The sequence below is a fragment of the Polyodon spathula genome, chromosome 1, assembly GCF_017654505.1.
Source record: "Polyodon spathula isolate WHYD16114869_AA chromosome 1, ASM1765450v1, whole genome shotgun sequence".
Taxonomy (NCBI): domain Eukaryota; kingdom Metazoa; phylum Chordata; class Actinopteri; order Acipenseriformes; family Polyodontidae; genus Polyodon; species Polyodon spathula.
In genome coordinates this window covers 30,310,953-30,329,895 of record NC_054534.1, presented here as the reverse complement: position 1 = coordinate 30,329,895, position 18,943 = coordinate 30,310,953, and the positions used below count along the sequence as shown (strand labels likewise).

Below are 18,943 nucleotides of genomic sequence, written 5' to 3'. Positions count from 1 at the left end.
ACTGGATTTGTTTAAAACACCTGTACTTTGACTATCACTTTACGGTAAATGAACAACTAGCCCTGTTATAACTTTTGTGTGTTCACTTTTTGCTCAGGAAATTATTTACTGAAATAATGATAACTGATACAGACTTACCAATAAATAGCTTTGAATATATTTATAAGATGGAACATCGCTTCAATGAAATGTGGTTTTATTCTTTCCCACGGATATACAGGAGAAATGGATGCCTTTCAGAACCTTAATGAAGCTTGTTCAAAGCTTGGACATCTAGCTTTAAACAACTGTCAGTTGCCAGTACCTGTCAATACAAAGAAGGAAGAATCACTTGCACGTATTCTCAGGTTTGTTGTGCTTGTGCTGAATACTTTGGATGTCGTCACAATGTGCACCTGTGAAATACAGTATTTTGTTTTATAAACTGATCCATTAGCATTCTGCAACTTTTGCTTTCCCGTGGAGGTTGAATGTGTTGATTGACACAGCTGTAAAAAGTCTGCCTAGTAGTGTTGTTTCTATTTCTTCCTTTGCAGGTTAAGAGAACAAGTGGCTGACCAGTGTTTGGAAATGAAAATCCGAATAAAGTCAGGTTAAGTACTGTTTTAAAAAATATCTGTGTGCTGTTTTATTCATAACTCTAGAAAGCCATCTAAGAATTCTGTGGCAGTTTAACTCTTTCAACACAGCAGACTAGTATACAGATGGGAAAGATCCACTCAAAACTGCCAATCGATCTAGTTTATAAAGGTAACTGTGTTCAAAACAGCAGACATTAAAGCGATCTAATCTGCTAATGTTGTCAATCCCTTTAATGTCTCTTCAAAGGGAATCAGTAAAAAGGTCACCAATAACCTGGCAATATAAGCAATATAACAAAGAAAGGGTGTTGATACAAAATACACACTTGTTTTGCTGTGGAACTGTAGAAATAAAGATTGCATTCATTACTATGGTGTTCATTAATACAAAATGTATAAAGTATAGTCAAGTCTACTGTACATTTAACTGGCACTAGCCTGTCTTGTCTTGGTCGAGATATTATTTCAGTGTGTCACTCATGTTATGATTCATTTAACAGATCAAGGCAATTATAGCACCCCTTGAATCTCTGCAGAAGAAAACCCAAATATGTAAGTCTGTATCCTGTTTGTAGTGGACTGGTTCCATTTATTATTCCTTAAATAAAAATGTGTTTTATGAAGTTTTCAGCCATTAACTTGTATCCTAGAAGCAAATGGAGAGTATACACTACTACTGCACAAAACAATAGGACTGTTTATTTATTTATTTATTAAATTAATTACTTAATGTTCTTTTTTCTGTTTTGTATTGGAAGTGTATTATGCAGTACAGTTTTAACCCTTCTCAAATAAATACATTAAGTAATAAATTCTAACAATTTTTGATGTACAATAGCTGGACTTTTCATAAGTGTTACATTAACTATGTATGTCTTTTATTATGACAGAACGGAAATGACAAAAGATTTAGAAGATGTGAAACACTCTATCCATAACAAAACATTGGCCCTACACAGGTAAATCCAGGGGTGTCGTGGTGAGGCTGGATGACCTTGACCTATACGCAGTGGATTAATGCAAACTGTCTGAAGTCAAGTAACATTTCTGATGGTTATACTACTTCACAGTATCACATTAAATATATAAAACATTTTTCAACAGAATGCAGTTTACCCATGCTGTGTTGGAAAAGATGAAAGGAAATGACAAAGAAGCACAGTAAGTAAATGTACTTTACTCTAAAGTCAAATTTAGGATTGTTAGCATTTGTGTTTTCTAAAGTAAGCAGAGTGCAGCCAGTTTAACTTAAAGTAGTGTTGGGAAGGTAGCCAAAACCTGGCTAGAGTAGACCATTGTTTTAATACAAATTGTCACATGCAGCATTTAATGCATTACTTAGCAGCAATTGAATCAATTAATTTCAAAAGGTATTGGTTGAATGCTGTGGCTACAACTGGTAAACAGTTATGGATGGGTACTTCTTCAGGGTTAACATAAATTTCAATTAAAAAAAAAAGTGACTTAATCCAAACTTTATTCTAACTGTAGGTTAATGAAGGCAACAGGGAAGCACACACTAAGCCTTTGTTCACGTATATTCAGATTAAAACAGGTAAGTGCTGTCTGTTTTAAAACAGACCCTTCTAACAGTAGCCTTCACTGTGACTTGTGACCTAAAATGGCTACCTTATTGTGGTCACTTGTTGTTTTGTTTTGTGTTTCTTGATGAGGAAATACTAAGATATTAGTTTCATACTCTGTACACAGCTGCCTTGTGATTATGGTATCATACACGTCATCTGCTGTACAGAAAACAGTACATGTAGTCTACATTATGTTGTAATCTGTTTGCTACAAGTGGCAAATAAAATTGCAGAAAATATTGGCATGCAGACGTTACCTAGGCATACAAGCACTTCTTGCCTTCATGTCCCACCTTAAATTCTTATGTTTTATTGTCTGAAAATTAAACTGTACAGTTTATAGCACGTGCACACAGCTGAGTATTTCTTATGACTGCATAAGAACTTGTCTGGGCGTTCATTCCCTGTCATGGCTGTGCATTTAAAATACTATGTAACACAATTTTTGTTCCTGGGTAGTAAGTGTTATTTCCTAATTGCTTATGCCTCAAAAGTGTAGAAAATGGCTATTATTCCCCACAAACTTTGCTTTTGTGACCAGGACAGTGATATTTAAAAATATCACTATTTCCAATGGGAAAACTGGCAAATGTGTGTCTTCTCGTTCACATAAAGTAAAAAAAAAACAACATATGAATCCAAATTAACATGTATTTATACTAAAGTAAGCAGTAAATACAGTATAATCGTAAATCTCGAAAAACTACTCACTTCTAAATCTTTTGTAGTCATTTTTGTATTACTTTAGTATAAATACATGTTAATTTGGATTCATGTTGTTTTTTTCTGACTTTATGTGAAATAGCCATTTTCTATACTTTTGAGGCATAAGCAATTAGGAAATAACACTTACTACCCAGGAACAAAAAAAAAAATAATTGTTACACAGTGAAATTAGAGCAATTAGTAACTTAAACATAATTACTGTATATCATCTGTGTGCACATAATTTCACATTGACAGTTTCTTTAGATATACAGTCTGTACAAATTTGGTGTGACGTATTAACGGAGAGACAGTCAGACAGTGTGCCTCTGTATACTCCCAGGCTCTGATATTTTTAACCACAGAATGTGCTTAAGAATGTGTTTTTCATCATAGTGTGAGAAGCGTTCCTCTAGTGACATAAAGACCGTTTCCATACACCCTCGTATTATGACATATTCAATAATGTTCTTTGCACGTTTCATTAGAATCTGACAAGGGGTTCTTTAGATAAATGTGAAAATGTAAGTGTGACATGCAGACAGACAGACTCCATACACCCGATATTGTGATACACATGCTAAAGAAGATTCTTGGGTAGCTTAGTAGGGAGCAATAAATATTTAAAAAAATACAGTATACATTTGTCCATAAGATTCTCACATTTGGTTGAAACACAAACATTGCATTATCTGTATTTATACTTCTGAAATCTGTGACTCAGGAGTCCACTGAAATTGAAGACCAGGTACGAGAAGTTAGGAAAAGGAGACTAGGTAAGTGTTTATTAGACATTAATTCACTTAAATCTATACCTATTGCAAGAAAGAATTTATGATGCAAGGCCATTTAGGACTGTAGTTATAACTACAAAATGTTTAGAAACTACATAGTTGATGGCATATAATGAATGGCTGTCTGCTCTGATAATCTAAAACAACCTTAAGCATGATATAAACACCAGTTTAGGATCAGGTTGAAGCAAAACCATGGGTTGCCCCTCAGGACCAGGCTGGAACTACTAGCCTAAATAGTGCATGTAGTACAATGAAGTGATCAGTCTGTTATATGAAAGTTAATTAACTGCTGTAAAATATTTTACACTCAGCACTGAAGAAAGAAGCTCTTGGGAAATTGATGGAAATGCGAGCAGCAAAAAAGAGAAAGGAGGAGAAGATGCAAGCATTGCAGAGTGAGATGTTGACGAAAGGTCAGGGAAGCATGGAGAAGTATCTCAAGATGGTTACTCTGGTGCAAAATGTACTTCAGGTACAGTCTCTTGTCACAGCATTACAGAGACATGCACTGCATGTGTTGTTTTCATGGCCCAGCAGACCCAAAAGTGCACTGTTTCAACAAAAAAGATTAAGAATTATTTCATGCTTGCATTGCTGTATTCATGTTCCTTTTAAAAAAAGATTAAAAACAATGTCTATGGATGATCGAGTCTATTTAAGAGGCAAGTTTATATTCTTCGTTGAGGAGAACACAATTGTTTAGTGCTGTAGACAGAGTTTAGTCTGGGAGGAAAAGATTAGCAGCGTAGGTGAGTGATCTCTTAGACAGTTTTCGTTAGGCAACAGGCGTCAGGGATTTCAATTCTGAATGTAAAATAATTAACTTGATATTGTAATGCATTATTAACTTACAGAAACACAACAGATTAACAAATCGTAACCGTGTTGTCATATGGCAGAAAACAGTTAAATACAGTACAGCTTCAGTACGTAACTAAGTTAATAATTTTACGGTTGTAATGAAGTTTTTCATTTTAAAAAATACGTCGGCTGACGTGGTGCATGTTGATTGTAACTTGTTCAAATTCCAGTTAAATACATTTTGTGAGTTGAATATTATGGCAAAAAGCAGAATAATGTTTTTAATAGCTAATTCATTGAGAATAATTTGAAACTTTGAAATGCTGCTTGTAGTTTTATTCGTAAGTAGTTTATTGCATAATGTGGCAGTAATTTGTTTCTAGTTTATTTAATTATTTATTGTAGTGGGCGGCACACAGGCATAATACAATGGCCCTTCCTCTCAGACCTTCAAACTTTGTGCAGCGCAGTGGCACGCCACTGCACGAAGCGGGGGGAAACGTTAGGGCACTGGAAAAGTTCCCTCATTTCCGCAGAGAAGACTCAAAAGAAAACATGGAAACGCCAGTGAAGAAAATAATATTTACCCCCCGGCCAGTGACACCCATGATATCACAGACGCAGGCAAACCTTTTGTGAGTAGTGTCAAACCTTGCTATGTTGAGAATGACTTCAACTACGGAATATGTTATTGCTGTTGACATTGTTAGGTGCTGTATGACAAGTGAAATCCCAACCGTTCACTTTTAACTTTTATTGGGGTTCAATATCATGTTATTCAAGGATAACAGGCCACGCTTCAGTAAACAAATGTCAAAGCACACAACGAGTGTAATTGGAGAAGACGTCCTGAGACGCTCGTATGCAAATATCTCTGACATTATCCTAAATTCAGACAAGGTTACTGCTGCTGAACACTCTACAAGTAGCAAGCACAGACTGTCTGTCTCCAGGGAGCTGTAAACTGGGGTTCTTTCGTAGTGGAGTCTCTCTTATTTAATGGGTTGAAAGAAACAATAGGAATGGGTCCATATCCAGTAGCGTTGAGGTGGGTCCGGGGAGGACGTCCTAGTCTGAGTGTTGAACTCGCTTGTTTTTTTTTGTTTGTTTTTTTTAATTCATTTGTACCGAACAGGTTTAAATTTATAGGAAAAAGCAAAGACTTCTGCAGGAGAAACACCAGAAGGCAAAATAGACTCTGGACAAATTTGCTGTCGGAGGAAGGGTATGTATGATGAAAACTTGCATCACAAACTAGCACCCTGCTCTGTACAGTGCAAATGATCACCTCATCCCTCAATTGGCAGAGATATATATGGCTATTTAGATCTTCAAACTGCAGACCACCAGAAATGTATTTATTTAGAAAAATGTATAGAAAGTAAAAGAAAAAAAAAAAAAAAAAAAAAAAAAAAAAAAATGTCCCAAGGCAATGCAGTGGCCTACACGGTATTATGGCAAAGCAAAAAAAAAAAAAAATACTTTCAAAACCACTGAATCAAAATACAGGACAGATGGCAGTTTTTGATTTACATGATCTGGTATCTTGGCCAGAGATAAACAACATGAGGCTGACCGCAGACGAAGGGCTGGTCCTCTTTGTATCGTGCCTGCTGATGACACAGTTTTCATCATTTTCAAATATTTACATTGTAAAAATTTCCTGTTTCTGCTTGTTATGCTGTTTTGTGAACTGAGTCAGCAAGAAAATGAAAAAGTGAATTGTCCAACTCTTTCTTATGCCACTGTTAAGCTCTTGCTGTTTGAAGGAAAATGTAATTGTGAAAAATTGTGTGTGGTTTTGTATCCCAGCCTAAGCAAAAGGGTTTGGTGTTTACCATTGTATTTTAAATTGAACTCTGCATGCATGCCTCTTCATTCCTCAGCTTTCTGATAGCATATGGTGGTAGGGAGACAGTGCTTTTTCATGGAGAACCAGATTTCATTTAGTGAAAAGTACAATAGTACATCAGGCTAACTTAAAGTTGCAAAGAATGCTTTGTGTTTTGTGTTAGTGCTCTTGCATTTTTAAGGTCCAATGCTGCTGAGCTTACATCACTACACTCATAGTCAGGGCCTTTTCTGGAAACCATCCAATCCTAAGCAGGTCCGAATTGTCTGTGAACAAATCTGTGATGAGATGGCACAAGGATTTATGGAAACTGCTGATGAGAGATCTTGGGAAGAGCTTCATTGATCTATTTAAAATGTTTATCTTGAGGCGATAAAAAGGGACTAGCAACCCATTTAATATACACATTTATGTTAACTGATTGCACAATTTCAAAAATAAATTTGTGTTTGCAGGGTGTAATGCAAAAAATAAATATGAGTCGCTTGTGATTATACTACAAACCGCATTTGTCTAAAAGTTGTTTTAGTTAACTGCTGGTAATCAGTATTAAAATGTTACAGAACACCTTGTAAAATTTACAAGAAACCAGTTACCTTTACTGTGTTCTTTACTGTCCATGTCTCATCGCAGTGTTATATTTTTAAACATCCTGTCGAGTCTCTTTAATCACACATCGTGGGTCAACCGGGGCGCACGTTTCTCAAAGCTTACTCAACTTCTAAACACTGCAGTGGATCCACAGTGCATGTCTTCTAAACACTGCAGTGGATCCACAGTGCATGTCTTCTAAACACTGCAAGGGATAAGGAGTGCATCTCTTCTAAACACTGCAAAGGATTCTGTAATGTTTCAAAGCATGTTCACCAAGCCATGCTTTTTTTGGTCCATCTGTCAAACGGTACAAAATAGGTCCATGCATCTTATGACTTAAAACTTACTTTCATATACCACTATATGAAGACCGGATGCATGGATCCATAAAATATTGGCAGAAGTAACTATAGATAGTGTAAGGTACAGATTGGTGACTGATTTTAATTTTAGTTTGAATTGCATCTATGATTGTATGCAAGCTTAACCCAGTTCAAAGTTACACTTTAAAAACCTTGCCTAAAAGATGGTAGCCAGCTTTGGGAATGTTTTTTCAGACCCTGAGGAATAACAGAAACTAGTGAATTCCACCTGAAGCCTGTCTTTTTTTGTGTTTTTTGTGTAATCCCCTTTTTGCTGTAATATTTTTGCAATGTTGTTCTCTTTATTCAGGATGACATCCAGAGGCAGTTTGAAACCCATCTCCACTCAGCACATGCCACTTATATCCTGTATTTGATTCTCTATGTTGTTGCTGTCGGGACGCTGTTGTACTACCTTGCCGATAACATGGTTCAGAAAAGCAGACTCACGCCACGACGGATAAAAATTTGGTACATTTTATTTCTCTAGACTGCTCAGGTTTCCTTTTTAAGTGTCGTATCCTGTGAAGAGATGCCGTCATGTACATAGAACACAATCTCAATGTTCCTTAATATTGCACTGTTAGTTTTTCTGATTTAAAGTTGTGATTTATGTTGTATAATCAGGGTTTCTCTTTTTTTTCTCAAAACAAATTGCATCTTTTTAGGATCCCAAGTGATCACTCAAACTTAACATAATAACATCTAGCCTGAAATCCATACAATAGCTTTGTTCTAAATCCAATGTTTTTTTTTTGAGTTTTGTAGGGTTTTGCTTCTGATTGCTACTGCATCATGGACTTCAGTTACTGGTTTATTCCCAAAACCTGGAGCACACTACTGAGGCCACAGTTTACAGGTTTCTAGAGGTGCTGGTGCGATCTTCCTATTAGTTTTGATATTTATTTCTCCAAAAACACCTCAGAGTGTTGTTTTTTAAATGGCTTGAGCAGTACTGGGAATGTTGTCAATGAACACAGATTAGCTGTTTCCTGCAATGTGCATTTTCTATTTATGTAGCATTTGTTTGCACTTATCTGCCCAATAAAGCAAAAACGTGTTCTGTGTTTAATTACTGCATCAGGATTATGAGCACCAGGTTTCCACTGTGTGTCTGTTAAAACAGCCCATTTTCTAAAACAACAGTTTCCACAGATAAAGGGTTACTTTTATTTAGGGTGCTACCTTTCAGGTACTTCATTGAAACACCAGGCAGCTTACTAATTGTACAACAGATTGCAGAGCAACCCTTTGTGGTAAATTTCAGTTCATTTTCAAAAAGCATTAAACGTCATTCCAAATTTTGTTTGGAATGATTGGGTGTACTTCTATGTGGTAAATGTTTCCATATTAACAATTATAGGAAAGGTGATGTTAAGACCAGCACCACAGTTGCACTGTAATAGGTTATGCCTAATATTACTTAAACATCTGTTTGTCTTCTTTTAGGCTTATCTAGCAACACTGGTTCAGTCTCCAAACATATCACAATGTTGCCACCTACTGTTGATTTTGATTCCTTCCACCTACCACCCAGTGAACACTGCATCTTTGGAATGGTGCAAGTGCAAGACGTGTTCTTGTATTTACAGTATTACAGCGTGTCAGTGCTAACCGCACTCTGCACACCTGTCCTGAGACTGATGCTAGCTCTGAAAGAGATGTATATTGTGCCTGAAAAAACCCAAGCAAGTTTAAAAAAGTAACGAAGTAGCTAAACAGATGTTTACCGTAAGCTGTGAATGTTAATAGAGAACAGGCAACTGATTCGTGGAAATTAAATACTTTTCATACGTTATCATAACATTTCTACTATTGCAATACCAGGACAAATGTTTGGAATACTGAAAGTGTTTTGAGCAGTCATGCAAGTGTATCGGTTGTCGTCTTTTTTTTCAATTTAGAACTTCTAAACTGTGTAACTAATAATTTGAATAGGTGCATCAGTTTGTTTTCATTGTAACCTTTAACCTGCTTTTTTGTGTGTTATTTGAACACAGTTTTTTATTCTTTGTGAAGGGATTTGAGAGAGATCCAATGTGGTGTTTATTTATTTATTTATTTATTTAATAGGTACCTAATGAACATTTCAATAGGATATTTATCTTTTTGTAATTCCTGTAAAACAAGAATCAGTGTAGCTTACTGCCATTTCATTTAATGATCAGCACAAAAACAATGTGTAAAATCTGAAATGGAGATAAGAGGTTTATGTATACTCACATTGTTTTCATTAGGAGTTGCGTACCGTGCACTAACAGTGCTTAAGTGTATATATGGTTTTCTACCTGGAAAAAGCTGGATATAAGATGAAACTGTTACAATAAGCTGCTACGTGTCATTGAATTGACTTCTTTACTGCAGCTCGATTAGAGAGGTGCGGCATTGAGGCAAACCAAAGGTGCTACTAAATGGGGAAGGGGTGAAGCTGAATACATCAAATGGGTTGATATGGAAGCCAGGGGTTTCAGCAAAATACAGCCTTTTCTCACAATTGAATGCAATGATGACCATAATTTTGCTATTACTTAACACCTAATAACAGAAGAGTTGCCTTTTTGTTGCTCTTGACAACCATACTGACAACTGGTCCACAAATTACACCACGTAACACAATTTTTGTTCCTGGGTAGTAAGTGTTATTTCCTAATTGCTTATGCCTCAAAAGTATAGAAAATGGGTATTATTCCCCACAAACTTTGCTTTTGTGACCAGGACAGTGATATTTCAAAATATCACTATTTCCAATGGGAAAATGGGCAAATGTGTGTCTTTTCTTTCACATAAAGTCAGAAAAAAACAACATATGAATCCAAATTAACATGTATTTATACTAAAGTAATACAAAGATGACTACAAAAGATTTAGAAGTGAATAGTTTTTCGAGATTTACGATTATACTGTAAATTTATGTTGTTTTTTTCTGACTTTATGTGAATGAAAAGACACACATTTGCCCATTTTCCCCATTGGAAATAGTGATATTTTGAAAGATCACTGTCCTGGTCACAAAAGCAAAGTTTGTGGGGAATAATAGCCATTTTCTATACTTGTGAGGCATAAGCAATTATGAAATAACACTTGCTACCCAGGAACAAAAAAAAAAAAAAAAAAACACGGTGTTATTTAATGTTTTTAAAACTATAAGGAAGTGTTACAGAGCAGTAGCAATTTGAATCGCTGTCTTCAGTGTTCTCTTCACAGTGAAACAAACAATGTAGAAAAACAGGATGATGGAAAGAATATAAACAAACATTTGCTGGAAGACACTGTGGCTAGCAATTGTTGGTGAAAAAACAACTGCTTTCGTTGTCAACCAAATAAAAATCAGAGATTCGTCTTTCTGTGAGAACGGGCGATTGGTGAGGGATGAAGATCCATGCTGTATCCCACATCCTTCACAGTGGTGCGCTTCCAGTCCGAGCTGTGCAGTTTTGTGATCAGAGCCCTCATCTCTGTGTTGAGAGCTCGCAGCTCCTCGTTCTGCTGCCTCGTCTTGCGCCTCTGTCTCACCGCTGTGTCTCGCTCCTCTCTTACCAAGGCCAGGTCTTCCTCAAGGTCCTTTAATCTGCACAGATATTTTTATTTGATTTAGGTAATTGAGTGCTAATTGGGGAGTAGCCACATATATAAACAGAGCCAGAAATCATTTGTTTGGTGAAGGTACATGAGTGGGAGTTGTCTATTTTCTGTGTTGGTCAGTGAAGGTGAATGCCCAGCCTAACATCAGTATTATTTTGTTTTAACCCTTTTTATTTCGACCCCTGTGTCTTGTGTTTGTTTATTTATTCCTGTTTTGTTTGTTAATAAAACTGCACATACACACTGGAACTGCAGCGTTCTGTCTCTCAAGTCTCATTAATGACACTCTCCTGCTACAATAGGCAGGAATCACATTGTCAGAAGTGAACTGTATTGGTTGTAAAAATGTAATACATAAAATTGCTTCCAGTATTTCAATATCAAATGCTTCATTTTCATTTCTGATTTCAGAGGTTTTGCCTCAGTAATGTTCCACATGGTTTTAATGTCTCTGAGCTTAAGCGGGAAGTTCTGTATTCTGTATGTACAAAATTGCCCAGTTTTTGTTCAATAAATGCTTTGAAGAATATACCACTAAAACAAATCAAATGCACGTTTATGATAATGTGTGCATGGCTTTCATATAGGAAAACCTGAGATCAACAAAATGATGGCATTACATATCAGATAATATTTACTGGAATTATGTTAGCTCTGTGTCCTTTAAGAGTGAAGTCACTTTGGGATACAATATTTGTATTCATTATTTTACATTTTCTTAACTACAAAAATATCATATGATTGTTGTACCTCTTTGTATATTCATATTTTAGATACTGAACTTTTCTCCTTAGCTTCACATTGTCTTCTTTCACAGCTGGATCATCCTTAGGAAGTAGACCCACTTCCTTCAAAACATTAATTCTGTCGCTCACTTTGCCTGAAGGAAGATAATGGAGTTTTAATAGGAAATGCATTGTTGTAAAGTGTATTGTGTTTTTCCATAAAACCTGCTGATTTATAACGTAAAGTATTGGATATTATCCCTGGTTTTATGCCAGAATATTCTTTACCTGGTGAAGACGACACATCTTCCTCTTTGGTAGCAGCCTGCAGTGTTTGAGCTAGGTACCAAAATCCCATTTCACCAAGCACCAAGCAAAAGGAGTCAAAGACTGGGAGCTCTGCATTCTTAACAATGTGAAGTAGTTTTACAATTTTGAGCTCTGGCGAGTCTTCTAGCTGTTAGAATACAAAAAAAAAAGTTACAATCAAAACTTTCTCCATACATAGTACCAGACGCACATAGAATCATGTTGCATGCTTACAAACCAATAATCAGCCATTCTAACTATCAGATGCATCTGTTGATGAACCACAAGCTTATCCAGTTGTTTGTATATTCATAGACAACATAAATAGAGACTACATAGAAGACTGCAACATATGCCCACGGATAAGTGAGAGCTGACTGTACATGTATTTATTTAATATGCTGGTAAAAAGAAAAAAAAAAAGGTACCTAATAATAAAGTACCAGGTCACTCTTGTAAACGAAGTAGCTATCTAAACGTGGTTTGTTTGTTTTTATTCCCATGATAAAATAAATAACGCACTTATGAAAATGCTCTATGAATAGCTTCAATGCTTTGCTGTTGGCAGAAGTTTTAATGAGAACACCACTGAGTGTTCGCCATACCCACATGTGTGTGTTCTCTGAGAATGTATTCTCAAATGACACTGGATAAAGACTAGTGTTCCAGCACGTTTGTGGTAAGAGCAGTGTTTGGGTGCAGCCTTCTACTCCCTTGAATGTTGGCTTCTGCCAAGTAGCCATGCCTTCGGTCAACGTTGTATGCCAGGAGTTTCTATTCTGAATATTCTCTGACCATTTTCAATGTGCTTCTGACTTCACTTATCTAGTGTAGAGCGTATTAATTTACAATCTGCACATACATGGAGCATACTCCATAATACTCCATGGAATACAGTGACATTTCATGAATGAGGATAACTGGTTAACCAACAAGCCCCAGAAGGCAAGGAGAGGGTTCGTCACCATGTGCATGTAGTTTTCTGTTTATAACAAGTGCAAACCTAATTGGGAATTACTTTCCTTACATCTCTGCATGAGATTAATAGTGTTGTAAATTGGAACCTGTCAACAGATTTGTATGCATGGAAGATTAAAAAAATTAGAGCTGGGGGGGAAAAAAAAAAAAAAAAAAGGTTTTCCATGTTGAAGCAAATAAGTTATATAACGCCAGATCAGTCAACACTTGTGCATTAACTGAAAAGTTGCTGAGAGCTGATATGTTTGGTTTCTAATATTTAAGGAGTTCCTAATAATCTCTGTATATTAAATCACTGAACAAAAATCAGTTTTATTGACTGTGGCAATATTTAAACTCAAGCATATTGCATCAGTATTTGCAGGAAACATACCGTAGGATTAAACAGTCACTGTATAACATGTATACTTTTTACATACTTTTAAATGTGTGCTGTTTTTTTTTTCCCCCCCATTTTGAAACCACTGCAACAAACTGTTGTTTCGCTGTGTAGTTTTAATAATCTATGTAGGTTATCTCAGATCCAAAGACAAGAAACCACCTGTCTGAAAGGTGGTCATTTTGTGCTGCTATACAAAGACAATAGAGCAATTAAAAAGAGAACATAAGTGATGTCTGTTGGGTAGCAAGAACTCTTCTAAAAGTCAGGAAAGTTTGATTAGATGCACAGAGTTGGGTTTGGAATATTCCACCCTTTTATAACTGGCACATATTGATGATGATGAATTATTATCCCATTTAAGGGAAACAGGCATGCTAAATACCTAAATTATCTGCTTTCATATAAAGTTAAATATTGCAGTGTATTTTGTTTTTATAGTACTACATTTTAAAAACAGCTTTTCTGCCAAAACTACAGCCAATTTATGCTGTTACCATTAGAGTAATCAGTCTGAATATGGTTAAATGGAAACTAAAGGTTGCTCTGGTTGCTTCATACATACCTCAATCTGTCCTATCTGTTCAGTGGTTAGCACTCCTTTTTCTTTTAGACTCCTGTAGAAAAGCGGAGATGCTGACAGATGCTTGACGATGACTGAGAAGTAGGATTGAAGGACACGGGTGTGAGGCTGCCTGGAAGCTATATTTGTCCTGCCTTTTATTAGAAGATAAACAACAGTACAAATCAGTTAACTGGTACAGTTCAAATAAAACACAAAATAAAATGTAAATACACGTGATCCCTGTGGGGTATTGTTTAACATATCCAAAACCTTAATCACTCACATAATGTGTTTGTCTACTTCACTTAGGGGCCTATTCTCAAAGCATTTTACTCCAGTTCAGTAAAATTAACAGGTGTTTGGAGTAATTCTGAGCCTTCAAGCAAGGACCATATTCACTTTAGTGTTATTTAGTCAAAGGAAAAAAAGTGTTAATTGTGGTTTTGTAAAATTAAGTAATGTAATGCCTCTTAGGGACTCAGTTTGTTTTATAACAGAAGTTAAATACTACAGTTAAATGACTCCTCACATTTACAAAAGTTTACTAGATTTAAAAAGTTACAGCAACACATGCAGTCAAAATGACTTTGTGCTCAAAGTCAGTAAATACAAATGCTATATGTTGTCCATATGAATACATTGTAAATAATTAGGAAGTGTCATTTGGACATCAGTTTGTATAGAGAGGATCAAACCACTTGACACGTTCCAAGTGATATAAACAAGTGTAACAAGCAAACCAATGGAAATGATCTAAAGTAGTAAGCAAATGTACTTACAGGGAGTTGTCTGCTCAATGAAAGTCACTTTCTTTTTTGATGATCTCAACATTTCTGGACTTGATTGCAGAATCCTATCCTTTTATCATATTTTATTACGAGATACCTACTAATCTGTGCGTCTCATGCATATTGCCTTGTATGCCGACTGCATGCGTTTACTCTGTCCCTGTTACAGGTAGTTGCTAGGTGCACAGCACATGCTCAGTACTGCAGAAGGTAAATATTTACAAACAAAGGAAGGGTGTTTGGAGTCCTTGAGACCAACCCAGCACCAAAACAAACAAACCACAGCAGGCTCCTAATGTAGTCCAAAACACTGATCTACATTCTATAGAACACTGCCTTTTGGTCAATTTCTCATCATGGCATGTATCACACTTAAAACCAACATTACTCCTGTTGCCAAACATGCTACAATATAGATTGTTCACTGGAAGTTAACTTACATTACCCAGATAAGTCAAGTTTATGAACCTGAATATTTACTTTGTACAGTAAAAGCTGCACTGTTCAATACTAAAATTAAGGTTGTACTTAAATGGATTGTAATGGTTAGACAATCAACTGGAGATGTTAAACAGTAGTCCTTTCAGTTAGCTACAAGTTATATATAGTTAATTTAACTGGCTGAAATTAACTTCTTGAAGGGTTCAGTATGTGCAACAATTTAACAGGAGACAGTGTCAATACTAATTTTTATTAAAAAGCTGGATTAGTTTAAAAAGCAGCATTACATTAACATTCTTTAATACTGGAGATAAGCACATTTTAGTAGCCTCCAGCTCAGATGGGTAAAAACGAGAGATTTACTGTACTTTAATCTTATTGGACAGCTAACAGGATTTCTGGAATTTGAATACCATTGATCACTCAACATTAAAAACAGTGTAAAAAGCACACAGTGCCAATAGTAAATAAGCTGCCTTAAACATCAAGACAGTAGAGGTTTAGCTAGATCTTTGATTACTGCAGACTTCAGATGAGGAATCATGCTGATCTTCATTAGCTTCTGACTTGCATACTTATTCTTCACAGCCTGGAAAATAAAAGGAAGTTACCAAAACCAGTCTGAAAACTGCACATCAGTTTTATTCAGAAAACTATCCAAGTCTAATTAGACTTGCTAAAAGGAGGTGGGCCAAAATGGATCAACTATGCACTTGGGCATTAGCAATGGAAATGAAAGCAAAAAAATAAATAAAATAGGTTTAACAATTGACCTCTGAAGACACAAGTTTAGAATAAAAGTCAAGCACAACATTTCATGATAAAAACCTTACCATGTACTTGGTGAGTCCATCATTGACCTTTACAACATTTTTAGCCATGTGCTGCATCACAGGAATCAAACAGCTCTCTGTGTAGTTCATATAATGCTGCAGAGTGAGTGTCTGGAGGAGAATTTCACAATAGCACATGTCAAAAGGACCAAAGTAGTGCAGCTATCATGTATTGCCTTTATCAAAAAAAAAAGTGGGGGAAGTGGGGGGAGAGAGAGAGGGAGGCGGGAGAGATGGAGAGGAGAGGGGGGGAGAGGGGGTGGTGGGGAGGAGGGAGAGTTATTAGGGTGAGAGAGAGATTGAGAGATTGGGAGAGGAGCGGGGGCGAGGGGAGAGAACGAGGAGAGGGGAGGGGAGTGGAGGGGGGAGAGAGAGGGGAGCGCGAGTGGGGAGGGGGGGAGAGGGGAGAGAGGCGGGAGAGATTAGAGGGGAGGGAGGGAGAGGGGGGACGAGAGGGGGAGGAGAGCCTGAGATTATAGGGTGGGATTATGTACCAATTTTAAACTTTCAGAGTGCATTTTCACATGCTCAGTTACTTAGCTATGAAGCTACAGGTCTTGAATGCACTTACCCATTCACCACAGTTTAAAACTTTCAATGTCAGTGCAAATGCTGCAGCTGCAATCTGGGATGGGGGATAGTGCACCATGTCATAGTCTGCCATAGTCAGCTCCATTAGATATTTAGCCAAGGTGTGCTGCTCTGCAGTTACCTATAAAATACCAATTAAAATCTCATATGGGATGAAGTAGATCACCAAGAATCAAAGCAATTTAGGCAGACAACTCACTTCTCCGATCTTAGAAGCTCTTCTCAGAAACTGCAGGGGAATAGGACGGCCAAAGCTGAAATCAAGCACCCTCAGGATCTTCATTTCCATAGCTCTGATCTGAGCCGTGGTATAAGTGTGGTCGGTAACAAACGCGAAGTCTGCAATCTCTGGAGGATACATCTCTTCATATTTGGAGGCCAACAACATAGCAGTCACACCTACAAGCTGCAGCATCTTCTTGGGCACCGGATTAGCCTGAAAAAGCAAGAGTATTGGAGTTAAAAAGGAAGTAGTAAATTTTAAACTTATTGTTTCCCCTTCCACTAATAAATTAGTTTGACTAAGTGCATTATTTCACAATAAAGTTCACCAAAAGCCAATTTGACCAGCAAGGGACAGCCTTTACCTGAAGAAAGCGATCAATTATTCCGACAGTCATATACATGGTCTCCTGAAGCAACTGGAACTTCAGTTGGACTTGCACAAGCCAGTCAATCAATATAGTGCGCATGTTTCCAGTGACTTCCTGTCCCTGCAGGTATTTGGGCCTAACTGCTTGTTCCACCTACAGGCCAGAGAAGTTGTGTTAAAGCAATTAGTCTGACCAAAAAAAAGTTACCCAATAGATTTAAAAAACACAACACCCCATCCCAAACAGGTTACTGACCTCGACCTGTCTTAGGTAGTTGTAGATGTCCTTCACGTATTCACTGCAGAGCATTGGGTTCTCAGCATCATCTGCATCAACATCCTTGACATTCAGTAGCACATCTGAAAAGGCCTGGCACAAGTCCTCCGCAGGTGCACAGCCTGATGTCTCCATTGGAGTCGGGGATGGAAGCTGGACCTAATGAAAGTTAAAGAACTACAATTTAGTAACCTCTAGCTTACTGTACAATCCATCAAGTTTGTTAGAGAATTCACTTTGAAATTCAGCATTGCGGTCAATCACTACATGTACAATTGCTTATCCAATATTTTGCCATGAATGCAAAAAATTCAGCAAACCAGGAAGTTACATGTAACATTTGTTATGCCTTTATTATATTACTACATGCATTTTTACAATTTAACAAGTGATTTCAACTACAAAACATGTACTTACCTTGGCACAGGCTTCACTGGTCTTCTTGGCTACAGTTGTCTTTGGCACCTGTGGTTCAGGGGCATTTTCAGACTTGCTGGTTTTTCTTTGAACCAATTTGGAAGTGGCAGGTTTTCCATCCTGAAATACAACCGCTTTGAGTTAGAATTTCAGCAAGTCGCAACACATATGCGATACCGTATAGGGTACGACACAAGTCGACACCCAGCTTGCATCACATCAATTGCCATCGCGGTCTTTACAGTTAGTTCTGACCTACAGTTATTCAGCATAGATGCAGAATCGCTTAATCGGCAAGTTACCAACTTTCCATTCATAAACAGGTCTACAACAGCTACCTTCTTCAGAACTGGTTTTGTCACCGGCCCTTTATTTCCCAGGTCTCCCAGCACAGCCCTGGGCCTTAATCCAGGCTTCGAGGCGACAGCTCCTTTTCCTGCCAGAGCGGTCCTGTTCTCTGCATTCAGCTGGGAATTCTGCGGGTAACAGAATATCAAGACAGCAACAACACCTTATTTGGATATGATTACTTGCCGTATCAAAAGCACCCAACAAGCCAAACAGCACGACTCTGCAGAGATCACAAACATGAAGTGGATGATTTTATTTTGCGCTTTGTACAAACTACATTTCCACCCATCCCGTGGATTTAGAAATATTGTCACAGTACATACATGAAGCAGAAACAAAGGATCAGATAAGAAAACAATAAAAAAAAGACATCCCACACCCACACTCAACTTCTAAAACTGCAGTAAAAACACATATGTATGCACTTACAAGAAAACATACTTACCCTGGTCAAACGAAGCGCCATTTCAAATTCTAAAATGCAGCTAAAAGACGAACTATTGTAAAATATCCTACTCGTTATCTATTAAACACGCTTTAAGGTAATCCTTGCTCTGCGGGTTTAAATATCCGCTGCTCGACTCTCATTCGCTCGTGTTCAAGATAAGGACAATTTTGATTGGGCTATGGCTCTGACGTGACCCGACTAAAACTTTTTTTTCTTACCTTCTTTTCCGATTTTCCTCTTTTCTAACCTTACAAGGGTGTCACCAAATGTTTCTGTTAGGACACTGCACTCTGACTGGCTATCATATTATTGTTAATAAAACAATGAATAATCCTCTCCCAACACCGAAACCCTAAACCTATGATCAGTATCCTATACTGCAACCATTA

At 37.1% G+C, this 18,943-nt stretch overlaps 3 protein-coding genes across 5 annotated transcripts; 1 reads left to right on the top strand and 2 right to left on the bottom strand.

Annotated features, from left to right (window-relative positions):
• Nucleotides 1-226: 226 nt before the first annotated feature.
• Nucleotides 227-9,930, top strand: LOC121317080 (centromere protein H-like). 3 transcript variants are annotated; one of them, XR_005950479.1, is made up of 11 exons: nucleotides 227-347; nucleotides 537-592; nucleotides 1,082-1,133; nucleotides 1,472-1,540; nucleotides 1,686-1,742; nucleotides 2,073-2,136; nucleotides 3,597-3,648; nucleotides 3,981-4,141; nucleotides 4,876-5,695; nucleotides 7,589-7,749; nucleotides 8,047-9,930. XR_005950479.1 is itself a non-coding variant. In XM_041252679.1 (9 exons), the coding sequence occupies exons 4-9, from the start codon at nucleotides 1,479-1,481 to the stop codon at nucleotides 5,107-5,109; spliced, it is 630 nt and encodes a 209-aa protein (XP_041108613.1). In that variant the 5' UTR covers nucleotides 227-347; nucleotides 537-592; nucleotides 1,082-1,133; nucleotides 1,472-1,478; the 3' UTR covers nucleotides 5,110-5,872. The 3 variants fall into 3 exon arrangements, 1 of the variants encoding a protein (XP_041108613.1); XR_005950478.1 differs by having other exon boundaries at nucleotides 7,589-9,930; XM_041252679.1 differs by lacking the exons at nucleotides 7,589-7,749; nucleotides 8,047-9,930 and having other exon boundaries at nucleotides 4,876-5,872.
• A 468-nt stretch (nucleotides 9,931-10,398) lies between these two features.
• On the bottom strand, nucleotides 10,399-14,941 carry LOC121295101. The gene is made up of 5 exons (XM_041219529.1): nucleotides 14,596-14,941; nucleotides 13,817-13,968; nucleotides 11,874-12,042; nucleotides 11,611-11,740; nucleotides 10,399-10,846 (listed from the first exon to the last, which is right to left on the bottom strand). The coding sequence occupies exons 1-5, from the start codon at nucleotides 14,645-14,647 to the stop codon at nucleotides 10,606-10,608; spliced, it is 744 nt and encodes a 247-aa protein (XP_041075463.1). The 5' UTR covers nucleotides 14,648-14,941; the 3' UTR covers nucleotides 10,399-10,605.
• Nucleotides 14,942-15,310: 369 nt separating this feature from the next.
• Nucleotides 15,311-18,682, bottom strand: LOC121317063 (G2/mitotic-specific cyclin-B1-like). The gene is made up of 9 exons (XM_041252651.1): nucleotides 18,552-18,682; nucleotides 18,094-18,231; nucleotides 17,756-17,875; nucleotides 17,318-17,497; nucleotides 17,057-17,215; nucleotides 16,669-16,905; nucleotides 16,450-16,590; nucleotides 15,879-15,989; nucleotides 15,311-15,634 (listed from the first exon to the last, which is right to left on the bottom strand). Exons 1-9 carry the CDS (start codon nucleotides 18,570-18,572, stop codon nucleotides 15,530-15,532), a joined length of 1,212 nt encoding a protein of 403 aa, XP_041108585.1. The 5' UTR covers nucleotides 18,573-18,682; the 3' UTR covers nucleotides 15,311-15,529.
• Between the last annotated feature and the right edge of the window lie 261 nt (nucleotides 18,683-18,943).

Bases quoted from the DNA above. Each gene is read 5' to 3' on its own strand.
- LOC121317080 (XM_041252679.1), top strand. From the start codon at position 1,479: ATGACAAAAGATTTAGAAGATGTGAAACACTCTATCCATAACAAAACA. The intron at 1,541-1,685 runs GTAAATCCAGGG...ATTTTTCAACAG, and splicing joins AAAACATTGGCCCTACACAG to AATGCAGTTTACCCATGCTG. The intron at 3,649-3,980 runs GTAAGTGTTTAT...TTTTACACTCAG, and splicing joins AGTTAGGAAAAGGAGACTAG to CACTGAAGAAAGAAGCTCTT.
- LOC121295101 (XM_041219529.1), bottom strand. From the start codon at position 14,647: ATGTTGAGATCATCAAAAAAGAAAGTGACTTTCATTGAGCAGACAACT. The intron at 13,969-14,595 runs GTAAGTACATTT...TTCTAATAAAAG, and splicing joins CATTGAGCAGACAACTCCCT to GCAGGACAAATATAGCTTCC. The intron at 10,847-11,610 runs GTACAACAATCA...ATATCTGTGCAG, and splicing joins AAATATGAATATACAAAGAG to ATTAAAGGACCTTGAGGAAG.
- LOC121317063 (XM_041252651.1), bottom strand. From the start codon at position 18,572: ATGGCGCTTCGTTTGACCAGG. The intron at 17,216-17,317 runs GTCAGTAACCTG...TCTGGCCTGTAG, and splicing joins ACTACCTAAGACAGGTCGAG to GTGGAACAAGCAGTTAGGCC. The intron at 16,591-16,668 runs GTGAGTTGTCTG...GGTATTTTATAG, and splicing joins GAGCTTCTAAGATCGGAGAA to GTAACTGCAGAGCAGCACAC.